Here is an 18,807-nt window from a genome sequence, read left to right on the forward strand (position 1 = left end):
CTCTCTTCTCTCGACTAATACACCATCGAATGTATACATGAAATTAAGTTACAGACCAGGCTATAATCACTTACAGGAAAAAAGCCTTTATTTGGAAAGTTTAGAATTGAAAATATATATTATGTGTGTGTGCATATATATATATATATATATATATATACACACACATACAAATTATATGTACCAGGGAATTAAGAATCCCTGATTTCATTTTTGTTCTTTTATTATCTTTGATAACACACTATAATCTATGTAGAATAAAAAAACAAAAAGGAGATAAATTATAGCAGCTTTATTTTAAATTTCAAAATTGTATTTTTCATGTAATCGAAACAAAACTTAAATCATGTAGATGAATACAAAGATGAACATACCTGCTTTAAACACTGACAAAATCTAGTTACAATATATTTTTAACAAAGTTTTCTATTTTCACAACATAGTGAAAAACTATATTCATAAAAATGTTGGAAAATGTAATAATGTATTCTCTTTTCAAGTATATATGGCTCTGAAGGTACTTTAATAATCTATATACAATGCATCCAACAGATTTATAATAACACTTTCCTTCAGTTAATAGTCTATTCACTGTGATTCAGAGTTCATCACTTAAGGAACTCTCCTGGTTAGAATCACAATCACATTTTAAATGTTTGGTCAAAGCATGAAAATGTCAGTTCCTGGCACAATGAGTAGAAGGAAAATAGGCTGCAAGAAGGTATCCTCAGATAAAGACAATCTTTAAGCTTCAGAGCAATCTTTGGGGCAAGTGGTACCTTATTCTCATAAAGGAAAAGTCTTTACTGCTGAGGGCACTGGGTCTCTGGAGTTGACTTGGAGGACACATACACAGTAGGGTATGATTTCTTACTGCTGAGGGCACTGGGTCTCTGGAGTTGACTTGGAGGACACATACACAGTAGGGTATGATTTCTTACAAGCTGCTTTTTCCAGTTTGCTTGCAGTTTCTTTCCCTTGTTTAACTTCTCTTTGAAGCCTTGATTCAGCAGCTAACCTACAGGCATTAAAGCATCCATTCTGAATTCAAATGTGGTCAGGAAAAATTAAAGAAGAAATAATCCTATAGTATAATGGATCTCTTAATGAGACAAGGTGATTTTTTTTAAGGTATTTAAGAAGAAAAATTACAGTTGACTCCAATACAATTAAAAAAAACTAAATCACTGCCTTGCTAAAAATATTTTCTATCAGTAGGTTTAATTTTTCAAATGTCTAAAGAAATATCTTTAAGGCTGATAAAAAGTCATGGCAAAGTCTAGAATAAAGAATTAAAATATAATGATACCTATCATGATAAACATATCTAACAAAAAATGTTTAATGCTAGAGCACTGTATTAATGTTAACATGACTCAACAAAAGCAAATGCAAGATAAAAACTAACAAGGAAACCTGGGCTGCATGGATATCTAAATATCCCATTAAAAAACTCAAATTTCAACTAGCAAAATAATAGTTTAAGAAAAAATAAACAATGAAGAAATATTTTAAAGGGCCTATACAGATATTTTATAGCAAGAGCATCAATTAAATTTATAAAGCATGCAACAGTGAATCTCCTAATAGAAGCCATGTTTATTATTATAATATTATCATAGGATAATCATGCAGAGGACAAAAGGCTGGAAACATCTGAAGTTAGCAGATGGACTCACACACACACACACACACACACACACACAAACGTTTTGTTATTTTGTTTTTGTTTAAGGAGAAGGCGATGACACCCCACTCCAGTACTCTTGCATGGAAAATCCCACGGACGGAGGAGCCTGGTGGGCTGCAGTCCATGGGGTCGCTAAGAGTCGGACATGACTGAGCGACTTCACTTTCACTTTTCACTTTCATGCACTGGAGAAGGAAATGGCAACCCACTCCAGTGTTCTTGCCTGGAGAATCCCAGGGACGGCGGAGCCTGGTGGGCTGCCATCTATGGGGTCGCACAGAGTCGGACACGACTGAAGCGACTTAGCAGTAGCAGTAACAGCAGCAAGACAAAAAAATTTCAACATGCTATTTGAGTCAAACAAGTAGCTGAACATTTGCTTGAATAATTTTTATTAAGCAAAAAAAGGCAGAAGAAGAAATGACGACAACATAGAGAGTAAGATTTGCATTGATCAGTTCTGGAAATTCACCTCCAGAAATATACAATGGTCAAGCACACATACACAATGAATCACATATACACAAGCGTAACTTGTTGAATTCAATTCACAATTAGTTGAAACTGTGTGTGTGTCAGATAGCATTCATTTAAAGGTACCCTTTTCCTTGAGAATATTAAGCTTTTAGTTCAAGTGACTTATAGGTTATAATGCTATTACATAAAAATTCAAGAAATGGAGTAATACATTACTCCAATTAACAAAAGCTGCAATATTGTTGAAATGCTTTCATTGTTGAATACTACATTTAGTAAAATGTAAAATGTCTTATTTTGTACGTCTCCATTAAGACTGATGTAGTACCTTAAAGATCTAGTAGCACCTTAAAGACCTCCTTTCATAGCAGACAATCCAAGCTAACTATTTTCATACCAATATGGTTAATTTTTAAAATATCTATTTATTTTAACTCCACTATCACTCCACTGCATAAAGACATCCTTCATCTTTATCACCCTTTTTCGCCTTCTCCGTTTTCCTCATTCGCTTCTTTTTTGCCCATCCTTGGTCCTGCTACACACATCAGGAACGTGCTTTTACACCACCCTAACCTCAGTCACTGGACCTACCGTTCCCTTCCACTCACTTTCTCTTACCGTCTTTCTGGCCTCTATCATTTTAATTTTTAAAAAAATGTTAATTCCTACAGACATGTATGTCTGACACCTCCTCTTTTAGTCACAAACTCAATTATGCAAAAACTAGAGGCTTTGAAGTTTGGGTGTAAATTGAAAATGAATACCTTTGATATTTTAAAATGTCAGAATAGGTATTAAAGCACATGCTTGAAGGCTTAGAATAAACAATTTCAAAAGCCATAAAAAAATTTCACCTAACAGTTTTTTGGAAGGCTGAAATTTCTTAAGACTAATTGGAAAGCCCTTTTAGGAGGTAAGGTAATTTTTCTTTCAGGTCACTCCTGAACCAGGAAAAAAATAACTACATTTATTCAAAACAACAAAACATTCAGAGATGTACTAGACTTGTGACAGAGAAAAGTGCTACTGTTTAAAATAATTCCCTTATTCAGGAGTCTTTTCCCCTTGAAATCATCTTAGTCTTTCTTAAAGTTTTAGAAAATTGGAAGGTAGGTAGATGAAACTGGGGAATTATACTGCATACAATACTAAGAAAATAGATTAAGAAACAGACAGCACAGTTCATGCAGCGATAGAGACAAGATGGAGAGGGCTGCTCGCTGCCTTGCAGGAGAGACGACACTGACCTGGGAGAGTTAGGGGTGTTTCTGCTTCTTTCGCTTAAGGCTTCCGAGTCAGCTGGAACTCCTGTAAGTTTCACACACTTCTTTTCCTTTCTTGGCTGAATATCCAGGGTCAGACTTTTGTAAGGAGAGAGAATGACTCCTGATGTGCTTACAGAAACTGTCTTTTCTAGCTGCAAGTTGTCATCTTCCAAACCGTCAGAACAGGATTGTGCCTCCTCTTTCTGTGGTGATAGTCTATAATCTTCTTCCCCAACGGCACTGGTGGCACATACACCATTAGGGGTGCTTATATCCACAGGCAGGACCTCACGTCTCTTTTTGAGTACAGGCACTTCAATTTTCTCTGAGAATAAAAACAATTAAAAAATGTATTTAGTCAATATGTCAAAGATACAATCAACATAAAGTAGAACTAGCTATAAATGTATTTGTTTTCCTTTGTTTTCCACGCCTGTTTCTTTAGAAACTATTCATCTCCTTACTGAAATACACTGTCTTTAATTCTTTCTTTTTTATGGATTCCATTAACTATATCTTTGCAAGGTTATCTGCCTATAAATTTTTCCTTGGGACCTCAATATATTTGACTGTACGAATGAACACTTAAATGTTCTCTTCTAGGCATACAAAAAAGATCTTCATGACCCAGATAATCACAATGGTGTGATCACTCACTTAGAGCCAGACAACCTGGAATTAGAAGTCAAGTGGGCCTTAGGAAACATCACTATGAACAAAGCTAGTGGAGGTGATGGAATTCCAGTTGAGCTATTTTGAATCCTAAAAGATGATGCTGTGAAAGTGCTGCACTCAATATGCCAGCAAATTTGGAAAACTCAGCAGTGGCTACAGGACTGGAAAAGGTCAGTTTTCATTTCAATCCCAAAGAAAGGCAATGGCAAAGAATGCTCAAACTACCACACAATTGCACTCATCTCACATGCTAGCAAAGTAATGCTCAAAATTCTCCAAGCCAGGCTTCAATAGTATGTGAACTATGAACTTCCAGATGTTCAACCTGGATTTAGAAAAGGCAGACGAACCATAGATCAAATTGCCAACATCTGCTGGATCAAGAAAAAGCAAGAGAATTCCAGAAAAATATCTACTTCTGCTTTATTGACTATGCCAAAGCCTTTGACTGTGTGGATCACAACAAACTCTGGAAAATTCTTAAAGACATGGGAATACCTGACCAGCCTCTTGAGAAATCTGTATGCAGGTCAAGAAGCAGCAGTTAGAACTGGACGTAGAACAACAGACTGGTTCCAAATAGGAAAAGGAGTATGTCAAGCCTGTATATTGTCACTCCGCTTATTTAACTTATATGCAGAGTACCTCATAAGATATGCTGGGCTGGATGAAGCACAAGCTGGAATCATGATTGCCGGGAGAAATATCAATAACCTCAGATATGGAGATGACACCACCCTTATGGCAGAAAGCGAGAACTAAAGAGCCTCTTGATGACAGTGAAAGAGGAGAGTGAAAACATTGGCTTAAAACTCAACATTCAGAAAACTAAGATCATGGCATCTTGTCCCATTACTTCACGGCAAATAGATGGGGAAACAGTAGAAACAGTGTCAGACTTTGGGCTCCAAAATCACCGCACATGGTGACTAGCCATGTAAAAGATGCTTGCTCCTTGGAAGAAAAGCTATGACAAACCTTGACAACTTATTAAAAAGCAGAGACATTACTTTGCCAACAAACATCTGTCTAGTCAAAGCTACGGTTTTTCCAGTAGTCATATACGGATGTGAGAGTTGGACTATAAAGAAAGCTGAGCACTGAAGAATTGATGCATTTGAACTGTGGTGTTGGAGAAGGCTCTTGAGAGTCCCTTGGACAGTAAGGAGATCCAACCAGTCCATCCTAAAGGAAATTAGTCCTGAATATTCATTGGAAGGACTGATGCTGAAGCTGAAACTCCAATACTTTGGCCACTTGATGTAAAGAACTGACTCATTTGAAAAGACCCTGATGCTGAGAAAGATTGATGGCGCAAGAAGGGGATGACAGAGGATGAGATGGTTGGATGGCATCACTGACTCAATGGACATGAGTTTGAGTAAACTCCACGAGTTGGTGATAGACAGGGAGGCCTGGCGTGCTGCAGTCCATGGGGTTGCAAAGAGTTGGACACGACTGAGCGACTGATCTGATTGACTGAACTGAGGGTTATTATAAAAGTTGCATGGGGTTTCAGCATGGAAATTAGGAAGGATATAGTGCATAAGAGTCAAGCAATCCAGGTACAAATCCTGGTGCTAACAACACTCAGCAGCTGAGTGACCTTGGAAAAGTACTTAACCTCTCTGAGCATTGTTTTCTTACTTTTTTTAAAGCTTGAATAATAATAATCATTTACTGATCAGCTAAGTAGAAAGCACTGTGGTAACTGCTATATGCTTTTACACTTAATCTAAAACACGATCTATGTTTTTGTAATGTATAAAATGGAATTAAAAGCACTAATTGAGTGAACATTCAATAGTGTGTTATAAGGATTAACATAACATCATTCCATCTCCTATGCAGGTCTAGATACACAGTCACAGAATAATCATTCTAATACTTTTTCTGTTTTCCAAAACTAACATTCTTTCATTTTCAGAATCAAAATATTAATTAAGTTGGGGAAACCACAGTTGACTGTGGGGCTGGTGTTCCTGCTCTACACTGTTGTTTTTAAATCATTATTTTTCCTTTCTCTTGCACTGCTTCTTTGAAATCCACACCATCAATATTTACTATACTTCCTCCTGCTTGCACTACTTAGTTCAGCAGACCTTTGAAATTTGAAGTGGATAACTCTTAATCAGGACAGTCTATTAATCAGAGAAGGGGAAAAAGATGAGAGAAAGAGAAGCCTTTTTAAACTATAAAGAAACCTTATTATTGCTGACAATCTGCCCCTTATTGTTGAGAATCACTCCTGTCCCTGAAATGATGATGAAGAGAGAGTTGTAGGCATGTGAACGGTGTAGGGGCAAAAATGACTGAAAGTCTATAACCTAGAACACGTAACAGAACTTTTTTTGGCCTAAGAACCATCACATTCTTAGACTCCATTATATTAGGTTTTCTATGAACAGTTACTATTAACTAATATAGCTCTTGCAAAGAGTTGACTCATTGGAAAAGACTCTGATGCTGGGAGGGATTGGGGGCAGGAGGAGAAGGGGACGACAGAGGATGAGATGGCTGGATGGCATCACCGACTTGATGGACGTGAGTCTGAGTGAACTCCGGGAGTTGGTGATGGACAGGGAGGCCTGGCATGCTGCGATTCATGGGGTTGCAAAGAGTCAGACACGACTGAGCAACTGAACTGAATATAGCTCTTAAACATCAGTTGCCATAACAAAACTGAACTCTTTAGTATTACATAAGATGCTGCAATCTTAAATGGAAAAGGCTCAAATGTTAAGGAATACTCATTTTATTCATGCACATCCAATACACAGTTCTCTTTCCTACAAATTCTGTAGCAATACATTTATTTTATTAAATATAGATACAAAGTCACAAATTAGTTTGTAATGAGGTTTCCATAAAGCTGTAGAAAGAAAAAAAATTGATATGATTTCTCAGAGTTTCTCATGATATAAAAGACAAAATATATGATACATTCATACCTTCAGGTTCATACTTCAGTTTTAGCTCATCTAATTTAGCTCTCAGTTTCATATTTTCACTTTGGGAAAGCTGGAGGTGCCTTTCATTTAAAAAAAGTTTCCGCTCAATATCCAGAGCCCGCTGGCTCTCAAGTAGTGCTTTCATCCGCTGGATGGACAATTCACCTTTGATGCTTTCACTTTCTTTGCTACATTAATAAAAAAAAAAAAAGAGAGAGAGAGAACCAAGGAATATTAACATAGCACATGAAATACATAGTTTTTAGTACAAACTATTTGTTTAGTTGCTAAGTTGTGTCCAACTCTCTTGTAACCCCATGGACTGTAGCCTGTCAGGCTCCTCTGCCCATGGGATTCCCCAGGCAAGAATACTGGAGTGGGCTGCCATTTTCTTCTCCAGAGGATCTTCCCTATCCAGGGATCAAACCCCCATTTCTTGCGTCTCCTGCATTGGCAGGCACATTCTTTACCACTGACCCACCTGGAAAGCCCACCAATTGTTTACTATATTATATATTTTAACTCTTAGTAAAACATATTTCCCTGGTGTTTTTTAGTAACAAAGAAAGAATAAGCAAATTAAGATTTAACAACAGCAGTTTTAAATAAAAAAATCTCATGCATTTTTCAAAGGAAATGGACAAAGAGGGGCATACTTTCCATATTACACATGTATAAATAAACTCCTTTAAGTTTTAAATTACATGATATTTATTCTTAAAAAAAATTAGGTTATAAGAACATTTTCTAAAGTTCTTTATATTTGCTAATTTGAAAGGCTTTAAGAAAAACAAAAAACTAAAAACATTTAATTATTCATTTAAAGTATTTTTCTTCAATAACCAGTAATAATTATATCTTGAATAAATATCATTTGCTGCACAGAGGTATTTTTGTTGTTCTTTTCTGGAACTTTCTTTTGGCAATGTAAAGACAAAACTACTACCACTTATTACAAGCAAGTGAACAGAGTCTCTGTCTTTCTAAGCACCCAACACTTACTTTAAGTTGTCAAGCTTTATTTGAAGTAAATCTGTGTAATAGGTGTCATCTTCCAGAGCAACAGAGTTGGCTGAAGGCTTAGATTCCATACTTTCATATAAACTCTAAAGAAAACAACAATTCTTACTACTTAGATAATAAATTAGGTTAGCATAGGTTTATTAATATCAGTTACCATTACTGAATGCTTATCATATGCCAGGCACTGTGCTAAGTACTATCCACGTAACTCACTCCCTTTCTGAAGCAGGTGTAAGAAGGAGCACTCCTCTGTTACAGATGAGGGAGCTGGCTCACAATACTACAGGCAAGTAGACTGACAAGAGAGAACCTGAACACAGCTCTGTCTCCGAAGCCTATGCTTCTAATCACACCTGTGTCCTCCCTCTGGTTCCTCTCTCCTGGCTTTTAATATGGAAGAAACAAATACTCACTGGGAAAGTGCTGCACTCAATATGCCAGCAAATCTGCAAAACTCAGCAGTGGCCACAGGACTGGAAAAGGTCAGTTTTCATCCCAATCCCAAAGCCTTAATTCCAACCTTATAAAACAGCCATAAATAACAAAAATATGAAAAAGAGTGGAAATCCGTATAGTTATTTTTGGTGCCTGCTCTTCTGAGATTCTGAAAGAATCTCTGTACAATTTCTCTAAGGAAAAAAAATGTAAATCTGCTTAAAAGTATGTAAACAAATTCAGAGATTGCAGGTAAAAGCCCTTAATTTAAAGCCATACTTTTCGAAGTATAGTGCAGAGTATACTGGTGAGCCACATACACCTTTTTTCAAGTTCAACCAAAATTGCAGTCCTTTCAACAATTCTTGTAAGAGAAAGAAAATTATATAAACTTAAAATTTTACACCAATAGCTAATTTTATAATAATAGCTACAATTTAGAATGTTGACATTATTAACATTTACAAAGTTTGTCATTTATAAGCTGTGATTAGTTCTTTAGTGAGAAGATAGATATCTGTGCTCCCTAAGTTAATTTATAAATTCAATGTACTCCTAATAAAAATGCCAACAAACTTTTTTTTTGAGCTAGACGAGATGTTCATAGGGAAAAACAGACATGAAAGGACAGAAAAAATGCTGAGAAAGCAAAGCTGTGGTGGGAGAAGAGCCCTACCAGATAAAATGTAACTGTGAAACCTCTAAAATTAAAAGTATGGCACCGATGTGCACATAAGCAGGCCAATCAAATAGAATGGAAAATCCAGAAACAGACTCAAGCATATATGAAAATTTGATATATGATAAAGATCTTATATTAAATCACTGCTATCAAGACTGACTTTTAAATAAACGATGCTGGGACAACTGGCTAGTTATTTGGAAAAGGTAAAATTAGATTTATACCTCACCCTATACACAAGAATAAACTTCAATCGAGATCAGGTCTCTAAATGTAAAATGTGAAACCATACAAACACTACTAGAAAACATGCGTCAGTTTCTCTATATACCCATGCAAGTAAATACACCTATGAAAACATGCTAAAACTCACTCATTATTACAAAAATAGAAATTAAGACTACACTGAGATACCATTTCTTGTCTATCAATCCAGCAAAAATTTCTTAAAATAATACATTTTATTGGTGAGGTGACAGAGAAATGAGCGCTATGATACAGTGCTAGTTTACTTTGACTCAGCAATTGTACTGTAGGAATTATTCAGGATAATACATCAATAATAAGGAAACACACATACATGCAAAATACACTTTGTAGCACTGTACATAATTGCAAAATACTGGAAATAATCTAAATACCCAGACAGAGGAGAATGTATGAGAACCCATTCATCAGAATCCTCTGTTGCTGTGAATTAGGAAGATCTCTCTAAACTAGATGAAGTGATTTCCAGGTTAAAATAAAAAAAAAAGGAAACTATAAAAGACTATCTGTGCTATGCCACATTTGTCCAAGAAATAAAAAGGGAAGATAAAGCCTACATAAAGCTGCTCTCTTTGCACAGAGGAACAGGGCATGAGTAAATCAGAAACAAACTGGCTGCCCAGACAGGTGGGTGTCAACAGAGGGGAAGGAACGGAGACGGGCAAAACTCAGTACAGTTTTGACTTTAGACCACGTTAATGGTTCACATGCTGGAAAGAGTAAATAAATTCAACAAGGATGGACAAAACCTAATTATTTCAGATGAACAACACACTCATAACTGGTAAGGGAAAGTGCAGCACTCAATATGCCAGCAAATTTGGAAAACTCAGCAGTGGCCGTAGGATTGGAAAAGGTCAGTTTTCATTTCAATCCCTAAGAAAGGAAATGCCGAAGAATGTTCAAATCATGTACAATTGCACTCATTTCACATCGTATCAAGATTAGGCTAAAAATCCTTCAAGCTTGGCTTCAGTAGTACACGAACCGAGAAATTCCAGATGTACAAGTTGGATTTAGAAAAGGCAAAGGAACCAGAAATCAAATTGTCAACATTCGCTGGATCACAGGAAAAGCAAGACAATTCCAACAAAACATTTACTTCTGCTTCATTGACTATGCTGAATCCTTTAACTGTGTGGATCACAACAAACTGTGTGGATCACAACAAACTGTGGAATATTCTTGAAGAGATGGGAATATCAGACCACCTTAACTGTCTCCTGAGAAACTTGTATGCAAGTTAAGAAACAACAGTAAGAATTGTACGTGGAACAATGGACTGGTTCAAAATAGGGAAAGGAGTACATCAAGGCTGTATATTGTCACCCTGCTTATTTAACTGTATGCAGAGTACATCATACGAAATGCAGGGCTGGATGAAGCACAAGCTGGAAACAAGATTGCTGGGAGAAATATCAATAACCTCAGATATGCAGATGATACCACTTTAATGGCACAAAATGAAGAGGAACTAAAGAGCGTCTTAATGAAGGTGAAAGAGGAGAGTGAAAAAGTTGGCTTAAAACTCAACATTCAAAAAATGAAGATAAAGGCATCCAGTCCCATCACTTCATGGCAAATAGATAAACAGTGGAAACAGTGTCAGACTTCATTTTTTTGGGCTCCAAAATCACTGCAGATAGTGACTGCAGCCACAAAACTAAAAGACGCTTCCTCCTTGGAAGAAAAGATATGACAAACCTAGACAGTGAATCAAAAAGCAGAGACATCACTGCCGGCTAAGGTCCATTTAGTTAAAGCTAAGGCTTTTCCAGTAGCCATGTATGAATGTGAGAGTTGGACCATAAAGAAGGCTGAAAGCCAAGGAATTGATGCTTTCGAACTTTGGTGCTGGAGATGACTGTTGAGGTCCCTTGGACAGCAAGGAGATCAAACCGGTCAAATCTAAAGGAAATCAACCCTGAATATTCACTGGAAGAACTGGTGCTGAAGCTAAAGCTCCAATAACTTTGGCCACCTCAGGTGAAGAACTGACTCATTTGAAAAGACCCTGATGGTGGGAAAGATTGAGGGCAAGAGGAGAAGAGGGTGACAGAGGATGAGATGGTTGGACGGCATCACTGACTCAATGCACATGAGTCTGAGTAGACTCAGGGAGATAATGAAGGACAGGGAAGCCTGGTGTGCTGCAGTTCATGCGGTCGCAGAGTTGGACGTGACTGAACAACAACAACAAAACCTTTGAACATAGTATTTTGACTATATACCCTCAAGTTAAAAACAAAAAGAACAAATCCTGAACTTTAATGAATAATTTCAAAACTATATACATTTTAAGAATGAGTAAATAAGCAAATATATTGAGGACAATAAGAGCCAGGTTTTTCACTGTTGGAAAAAATGGGGTAGGCAAAGAACCCTGTGGCACTGGACTCAAACTGGAGTTATTAAGTACGACATCAAGGTTTTATTATGTGTTTATGTGTATATATGTGTGTGTAATACACAAAATTGTTTACATGAAACATTGCTAAACATGCATATAACACATACCTAAATACACTAAATATGTGGACATAGACTTCCTGTTCTGTCTGCTAAAAGAATCCAGAAGTGATGACATTTCAGTAGCAATAAGCACATTCAGTGCCCAGATTCTGGTTTCTAAGTGCCCTTCTTCATTTAAAGGAACCTATGTTCCTTGTAGAAATGTTGATTCCATTTGTTGTGCCAGAGTAAGGAAGTACCCCCACTGGCCAAATCTGGGACAGAGTAAATAAGGAAGTTATAGATTACAGTCCATAGGATAAAATAAGAATTTATGAAACTATATGACATCAATAAGTGAGGAGAAAAGCTCTAATTCATTATTCTAACTGAAATTATCATTTGGCAATCATCACAGTAATACGTTTCAGGCAAGAATCATCAATGGATGTTCAAGTATAAGGGGAAATAGATATACCTGGCCTAAGTAACTCCCTATGAAATATTTAAGGTTAATATCACCTGTTACAGTAGAAATAGACATCATGTGCCATCTGACGTGACATATTGAGAAAGTATTCTACTACTCCTGGAGTATTCCCATCAAAAATAAGAGAGCCTGAGGAATTGTCCCAGACTGTTTCTGTTCAGTTGTTCTGAGCAACAGAAAGGTTGCCTGACCCTTTGCAACCCCATGTACTGCAGCATGCCAGGCTTCCCTGTTCTTCTCTACCTCCTTGAGTTTGCTCCAAGTCATGTCCACTGACCTGGTGATGCCATCCAACCGCCTCATCCACTGCCACCCTCTCCTCCTTGAGTTTGCTCCAAGTCATGTCTTTCCTGACTTTAATTATATGGGCCTTTAGAGTCTTTAAAGAGACTTGACAATTAAATACAACGTATGATCACAGATTGGACCCTAGAAAGGAAAGCATTTGGTCGCTTTTGTATTCCAGGAAGGACATTAGTGGTAATTCCTAAAGTGTAAAAGGCAGCTCAGCTAAAACTATGTATCAATGTAAGTTTCCTGATTGATCATTGTACTATGGTTATGTAAAAGATAAACTTCACTGCTGAGTAACAACTTAAGGGTAAAGGGATAACTGGTTTGCAACTTACTCTCAAATGTTTCAGATAAAAATGTATATACATGGAGAGAGAGAAAATAAAAATGCAAATGTGGTGAAACTGACAACTGGGGAATCTGGGTGAAGAGTATGCGGTAATAGTTTTACAACTTTCCTGAAGGTTTGAATTTCAAAAATTTTGAAATAGTTTACTAAAGACTTGTATGAATTCCAGTTGCCACATAATACTGGACAATGTGACAAAAAGCTTACTTTGCATTCATCAAAAATTAGAGGTAGAAAGCACCAAAAAAGAATTAATTACTGGTAACACTTGACAAGAGGAACAAATCTCATTGACATAATGTAGAGTGGAAGACAGAAGCAAGAGTGTGTAGTGAACGGTTTCATTTATATGGAGTTCAAGAGTATTTGAACATGTAAAGCCGGTACAAGGTTAGACGGTGGGAGTACTCACTCAAAAGGGACATGGCAGAACTTTTCTGGAAGGCTAGAAGTACTCTATACCATGAGCTGGTAATAACTGAAGGGGGTATGTGTATGTAAACTCACTGAGTTGTACACCTAAGATATGGGTGCTTTGAGTATAAATGAGTTAAAATTTACAATAACAACAACAAATATGGGGGCTCTATTAAAAGAAGCAGTAGTCCAAACCACTGAAAAGCAAAAACAAACTGGAAGAAAAAAGTAAATATTGGTAAATCTCAATAGAAACTATAGATTAATTACATAATAAAGAAACCCACTCAAGTTAAAAGTAGCAAGATACTCAAACAAAAAACTGTTTTATTTTTAAAAGGTGTTTACACATACCTTAAATTTCTCCAGATTCCTAATTTCACCTAAGAGATGTTTAATTTCACCATTCTTCTGCTCCAACATGGCGAGCAACCGTTCCTGCTGTTCAAATTCAGCTTGAGACCCTTTCATTTGCAGCAATGTAGCGATCTGTACCTAGAAGAAAAAAAAAATTCTCCCCCATAAAATTGAGTGGGGGAGAAGATTCTGATAACTATATTTTTGATACAATTCATACTTTGTACTATACTACTTTGGCTTCATTTTAGAAGCTAAACAAATTAGCTGTGTCTAGTTTAATACTCTAATAATTTGATATTTATTTCAGATAGCCTAGTTACAGATATAACTCTCTAGTACTTATTTCAACTACTTATGAGTTGGTATCTGAAGTCCGTAACAATTGTCTGTACTTGTGTGAAACACAGCTGAACTGCATGGCTGTGGTCGAGAAGTCACCAGGTAAGTGGTAGAGAAACCCAGCAGGACGCTGTACTGTACTCACCATAAGCATTCTCATTAAGGGGCTGGTGCAGCTTCTCAAAAATTTTAATGAAATTCGGTAGTATTCAGTGGGGGAAATTATTAAGCTACTCACATTTGTAGCTTAATTGTGGCATAGGACAAGGATGGAAAGCAAAGGTAAAGGGTGCAAACTTCAATATAAAGTTATTTTTTCAAGAGCAGCAATCAACCTACCTAATTATGACTCCACCTCAACTTGGAGTTGGACAGCAACCAGAAGGAAATTAGCTAAAACCTAAACCTAGCATTCCTTTCTGCCTTTGGAAATTTCTGCAGTTCTAAAAAGTGTCAATTAGTTAAAATAAATTTTTGAGTACAGCAATTATATGAAGTTGCAGCTATGGTTATAAGTAAGAGACTACTTTTAACATTTTTAAGGATCCACTTTTTGCTCCTGCTTCATACTGGACTTCCCCGGTGGCTCAGATGCTAAAGCATCTGCCTACAATGCAGGAGACCCAGGTTTGATCCCTGGGTCAGGAAGATCCCCTGGAGAAGGATATGGCAACCCACTCCAGTACTCTCGCCTGGAAAATCCCATGGACGGAGGAGCGAGGTAGGCTACAGTCCATGGGGTTGCAAAGAGTCAGCCACGACTGAGTGACTTCACTTTCACTTCTTCTCTTTCATACTGTAAGCTAGACACATCAATCCCCCCAAAATTCAGAATGCTACCTGTGTCTAAAGATAGTTTGGGGTAGCAGAACAGTGAGAGATTAATAACAATAGCCCAACAAATGTATTTTAATGTATTTAAACAAAGAGCAAATATGAGAAAATTTACAAAGAAATAATTCCCAGATAGGGGAGAGCCAAGGTAAACCAGACAACACAACTGAAATCCTCAGAAATAAAAGACACAGTTGTTGTCCATTAAGTCAGTACTTTTCTATTTGCCAAACATGTAAGCATGTTGCTATGCCTTCGTTTAACTCCAGGACAACTCTTAAGAGGCAAGTTCTATCATCTCTATTTTACAAATGAGGTGACTAATTGCTCTGAAAAATAAGCATACTTGTCCAAAGTCACACAGCTAACAAGCGAGACTAGGATTCAATCCCAAGTTTATCTGATGCCAAAGTTTAATCACTGATCTTTCCTATTTCTTTGGTAAATCTCATCATCCTTAAAAGAGGCAGGAAACCTTACAGACTTCTAGTAAGTGCTACCACTTCAGGAGATCAGGAGTCTAAGGGTTGGCACAATACTGGAATCTAATTTCCACATACTTTTCTGTTACCAGCTGTTCGGCAAAAATGACGCCCAACAAACCTTAATATTAAAAGGGCTGATATGCTTGACTTGAGAAACTGCAAGGAAAGGAAATTCAAACTTCAGTCTATTAATAAGCCTTTGTGGGAGAACTGAAGAATGGTGAGAGAGCTAGCTTTAGTTGAAGTAGACATTTCAGGGCTACCCTCAGAAAGAAACCAGGCCAACAGCAGGACAGAAAAATTTTTTAATACTTGATTTTTCCCATTACAAAGAAAGAGCTAATGGCAAGGCTACTAAGAATTAAAAACTCAAGGCTAGTGAGTAATAATTAAAAACTCAATCAATCCATGAATGCTACATATACCACTAAAATCTACACAGAATTGAATGTTTTTAAATAAAATATAAAAGGGATCTCTCATTCAATTAAAATATTTTTTTCTAAGGTCATGTAGTTCTAGAAATAATCGTTAAAGTGTATTACTTGTACAAGTCATACTGATACAAAATAAGGTTGAATAAATCTTACACTAATTCTTACCTTCATTCTTTGCATCTGTTCTCTATTAAATGCATTTTGCTTCTTCAGTGACTGATACTTGACTTTCATGCTGATAAGCTGACGTTCCATTGCTGCCCTTCGATCCTCCACCTACAAAATATAACATGTTTAAGTATGCTTTTATTAAGTGAAATGCCAATGCAATCAATGGAATATTTTTATGTACCTCTGCAAACAAAGAATTGCCTTTACTGTTGGGGTCCAAGGCTTGCTGGAGGGCCTGGTCTAGCTGCACCTGAAGGTCCTGATTCACTACACGAGCTTTCTAAATTCAAAAGAGAAAACAATTCAGCTACTTGACATAAGATTAGCAAGAAAACAACTTATATAAATTGGAAAAGATGGTATTACTATAATCACAATACCTCTAAGGCATCATAGTAAGAAACCGCTTCTTTCTCTCGCTCTTCTTTTTCTCCTTTAAGCCGGTCTACTTGGCGCATTAAATTAGCATTAAGAAGCTCGAGTTGTTCTTGTCTGTACTGTAGTTCATTCACTTCTTCTTGGAGCGTGGTCTATTAAACAGGAATTGAAAAAGAAGAAACTCTTGAATAATCCTTCAGTTAGCAGCTGTCAGTTTATCTATGAGCAGAGGTTAACACTCAAAACTAAAACTAATAACTACTCAAAGATTATTACAGTGCATAATTAAGAAAACAGCAAAATTCTGTAAAGCAATTATCCTTCAATAAAAAATAAATTCAAAAAAACTCAAAAAAATTTTTTTTTAATTATTTTTTTAAAAAGTGATCAAAAAAAGACTCCAGAGACTGTTTCTTTTCTATGAATTTAAAACTTTCATTTTTAAGTTAATTTTAGCTTACAATGAAAAAAATTATACACATATATCAACTTCCACTGTATGGATCACAGCAAACTCTGGAAAGGGGTACCAGACCACCTTACCTGCCTCCTGAGAAACCTGCATGCAGGTCAAGAAGCAGCAATTAGAACTAGACATGGAACAATAGATGGGTTTAAAATTTCAAAATTACTAAGTCATGGCTGTATATTGTCACACTGCTTATTTAACTTATATGCAGAGTACACCATTTGAAATGCCAGGCTGAATGAATCACAAGCTGGAATCAAGATTGCCGGAAAAATATCAACAACCTCAGATATGCAGATGATACCACTCTAATGGCAGAAAGTGAAGAGGAACTGAAGCGCCCCCTGATAAAGGTGAAAAGGAGATTGAAAAAGTTGGCTTAAAACTTAACATTCAAAAAAACGAAAATCATGGCATCTGGTCCCATCACTTCATGGCAAATAGATGGGGAAAATGTGGAAATAGTGGCAGATTTTCTTCGGCTGCAAAATCACTGCAGACGGTGACTGCAGCCATGAAATTAAAAGATGCTTGCCCCTTGGAAGGAAAGCTATGACAAACCGAAACAGCATATTAAAAAGCAGAGACATTACTTTGCCAACAGAGGTCCATACGATCGAAGCTATGGGTTTTCCAGTAGTCATGTACAGATATGAGAGATGGACCATAAGGAAGGCTGAGTGCCGAAAAATTGATTCATTTGAACTGTGGTGTTGGAGAAGACTCTTGAGAGGCCCTTGGACCGCAAGGAGATCAAACCAGTCCATCCTAAAGGAGATCACTGGAAGAACTGAAGCTGAAGCTCCAATACTTTGCACACCTGACACAAAGAGCCAACTCACTGGAAAAGACCTTGATGCTGGGAAAGACTGAGGGCAGGAGGAGAAGGGAGTGAGAGAATGAGACGGATGGGTGGCATTACTGACTCAATGGACATGAGTTTGAGAAAACTTTGGGAGATAGTGAAGGACAGGTGTTAAATGGTCAGGAAGGACAAAAAGGACAAAAGGACAGGAAATTAAATGGTCTTGTTTAGGCTTCAGAGACAAAGCAGAGCAGGCCTCTGACCTTGCTTCTAGCCTGCCTGGACACTACCCTGACTGTGAGTGACTGCCTGCTGTGAGCGCAAGACTTGCAGCACTACAGATAAGATGGGGAAGAATTTTGAGACTGTGGAGACCTTGGAGGGGCCCTGGCCAACCAAGCCCCAGGCGTAACAACACTCCAAGTTTTACAAGACAAAACAAACAGCATTAACATGAAACCAGGCTTGCAATTTGGTCAGACTGATGATTATACCAGTTTTCGTCCTGGGATTATAGGCAGGAACCCTGAACTGCAATTTTCTGAAGTCTAACCCAAGTAGTGGACATGCTGCCTGGGACCTTGGGACAATTGGGACTCCAGATGTGCTCTGACACGGGATTTCTCAGCACCGTTTGAGTCTGGATGTTGGTCAAAACCCAATTTGTTGACGTATCCTCTGTTCTATTTCCCTTTTCTTTTAATGTTACTATATTGAAAGTAAGCTAGATAATTCTCTAATAAATATTTGTATTATTTGTATAGAACAAGTGGCTTAGTTTGTTAACAAATCCTTTGAACCTGAGACTAAAGTGAAAACTTTCGGCAAAACAATAGGGTGCTGCCGTTCATGGGGTCGCAACAGTCAGACATGACTGAGCAGCTGAACAACAAAGCACCTTCTGCAGGACCAACTTTTATATTGGGCTTTTATGACACAAACTAGGATTAGAATAAATGTCTAAATTCTTCCAGAGGTTCCATTAATCTAAAAGTAAAGTCTGCCTTACATAATCATGTAACTTAAAGCTTTACTTTAATTGAAGGAATCCATTTAAAAA

At 37.1% G+C, this 18,807-nt stretch overlaps 1 protein-coding gene across 15 annotated transcripts in view; it reads right to left on the reverse strand.

The window, feature by feature from the left end:
- Positions 1–277: 277 nt before the first annotated feature.
- Positions 278–18,807, reverse strand: part of SPDL1 (spindle apparatus coiled-coil protein 1) — a 33,201-nt gene continuing 14,671 nt past the window's right edge. For 8 of the 15 annotated variants that reach the window (XM_086362267.1, XM_086362259.1, XM_086362268.1 and 5 more), the window contains 8 exons: positions 16,476–16,625; positions 16,277–16,375; positions 16,090–16,200; positions 13,824–13,964; positions 8,064–8,167; positions 7,062–7,249; positions 3,418–3,760; positions 278–1,018 (listed from right to left, as the gene is read on the reverse strand). In XM_086362267.1, coding sequence (XP_086218393.1) covers positions 871–1,018; positions 3,418–3,760; positions 7,062–7,249; positions 8,064–8,167; positions 13,824–13,964; positions 16,090–16,200; positions 16,277–16,375; positions 16,476–16,625 — 1,284 coding nt within the window. In that variant the 3' untranslated portion in view covers positions 278–870. Of the gene's footprint in view, positions 1,019–2,065; positions 3,761–7,061; positions 7,250–8,063; positions 8,168–13,823; positions 13,965–16,089; positions 16,201–16,276; positions 16,376–16,475; positions 16,626–18,807 lie in introns of those variants that run through there. The other 7 variants (XM_086362255.1, XM_086362256.1, XM_086362253.1 and 4 more) reach the window with 2 other exon arrangements.

This window comes from Bos grunniens, chromosome 20, assembly GCF_055505025.1.
Source record: "Bos grunniens cultivar Pamir isolate PY7600 chromosome 20, Bosgru_T2T1.0, whole genome shotgun sequence".
NCBI lineage: Eukaryota > Metazoa > Chordata > Mammalia > Artiodactyla > Bovidae > Bos > Bos grunniens.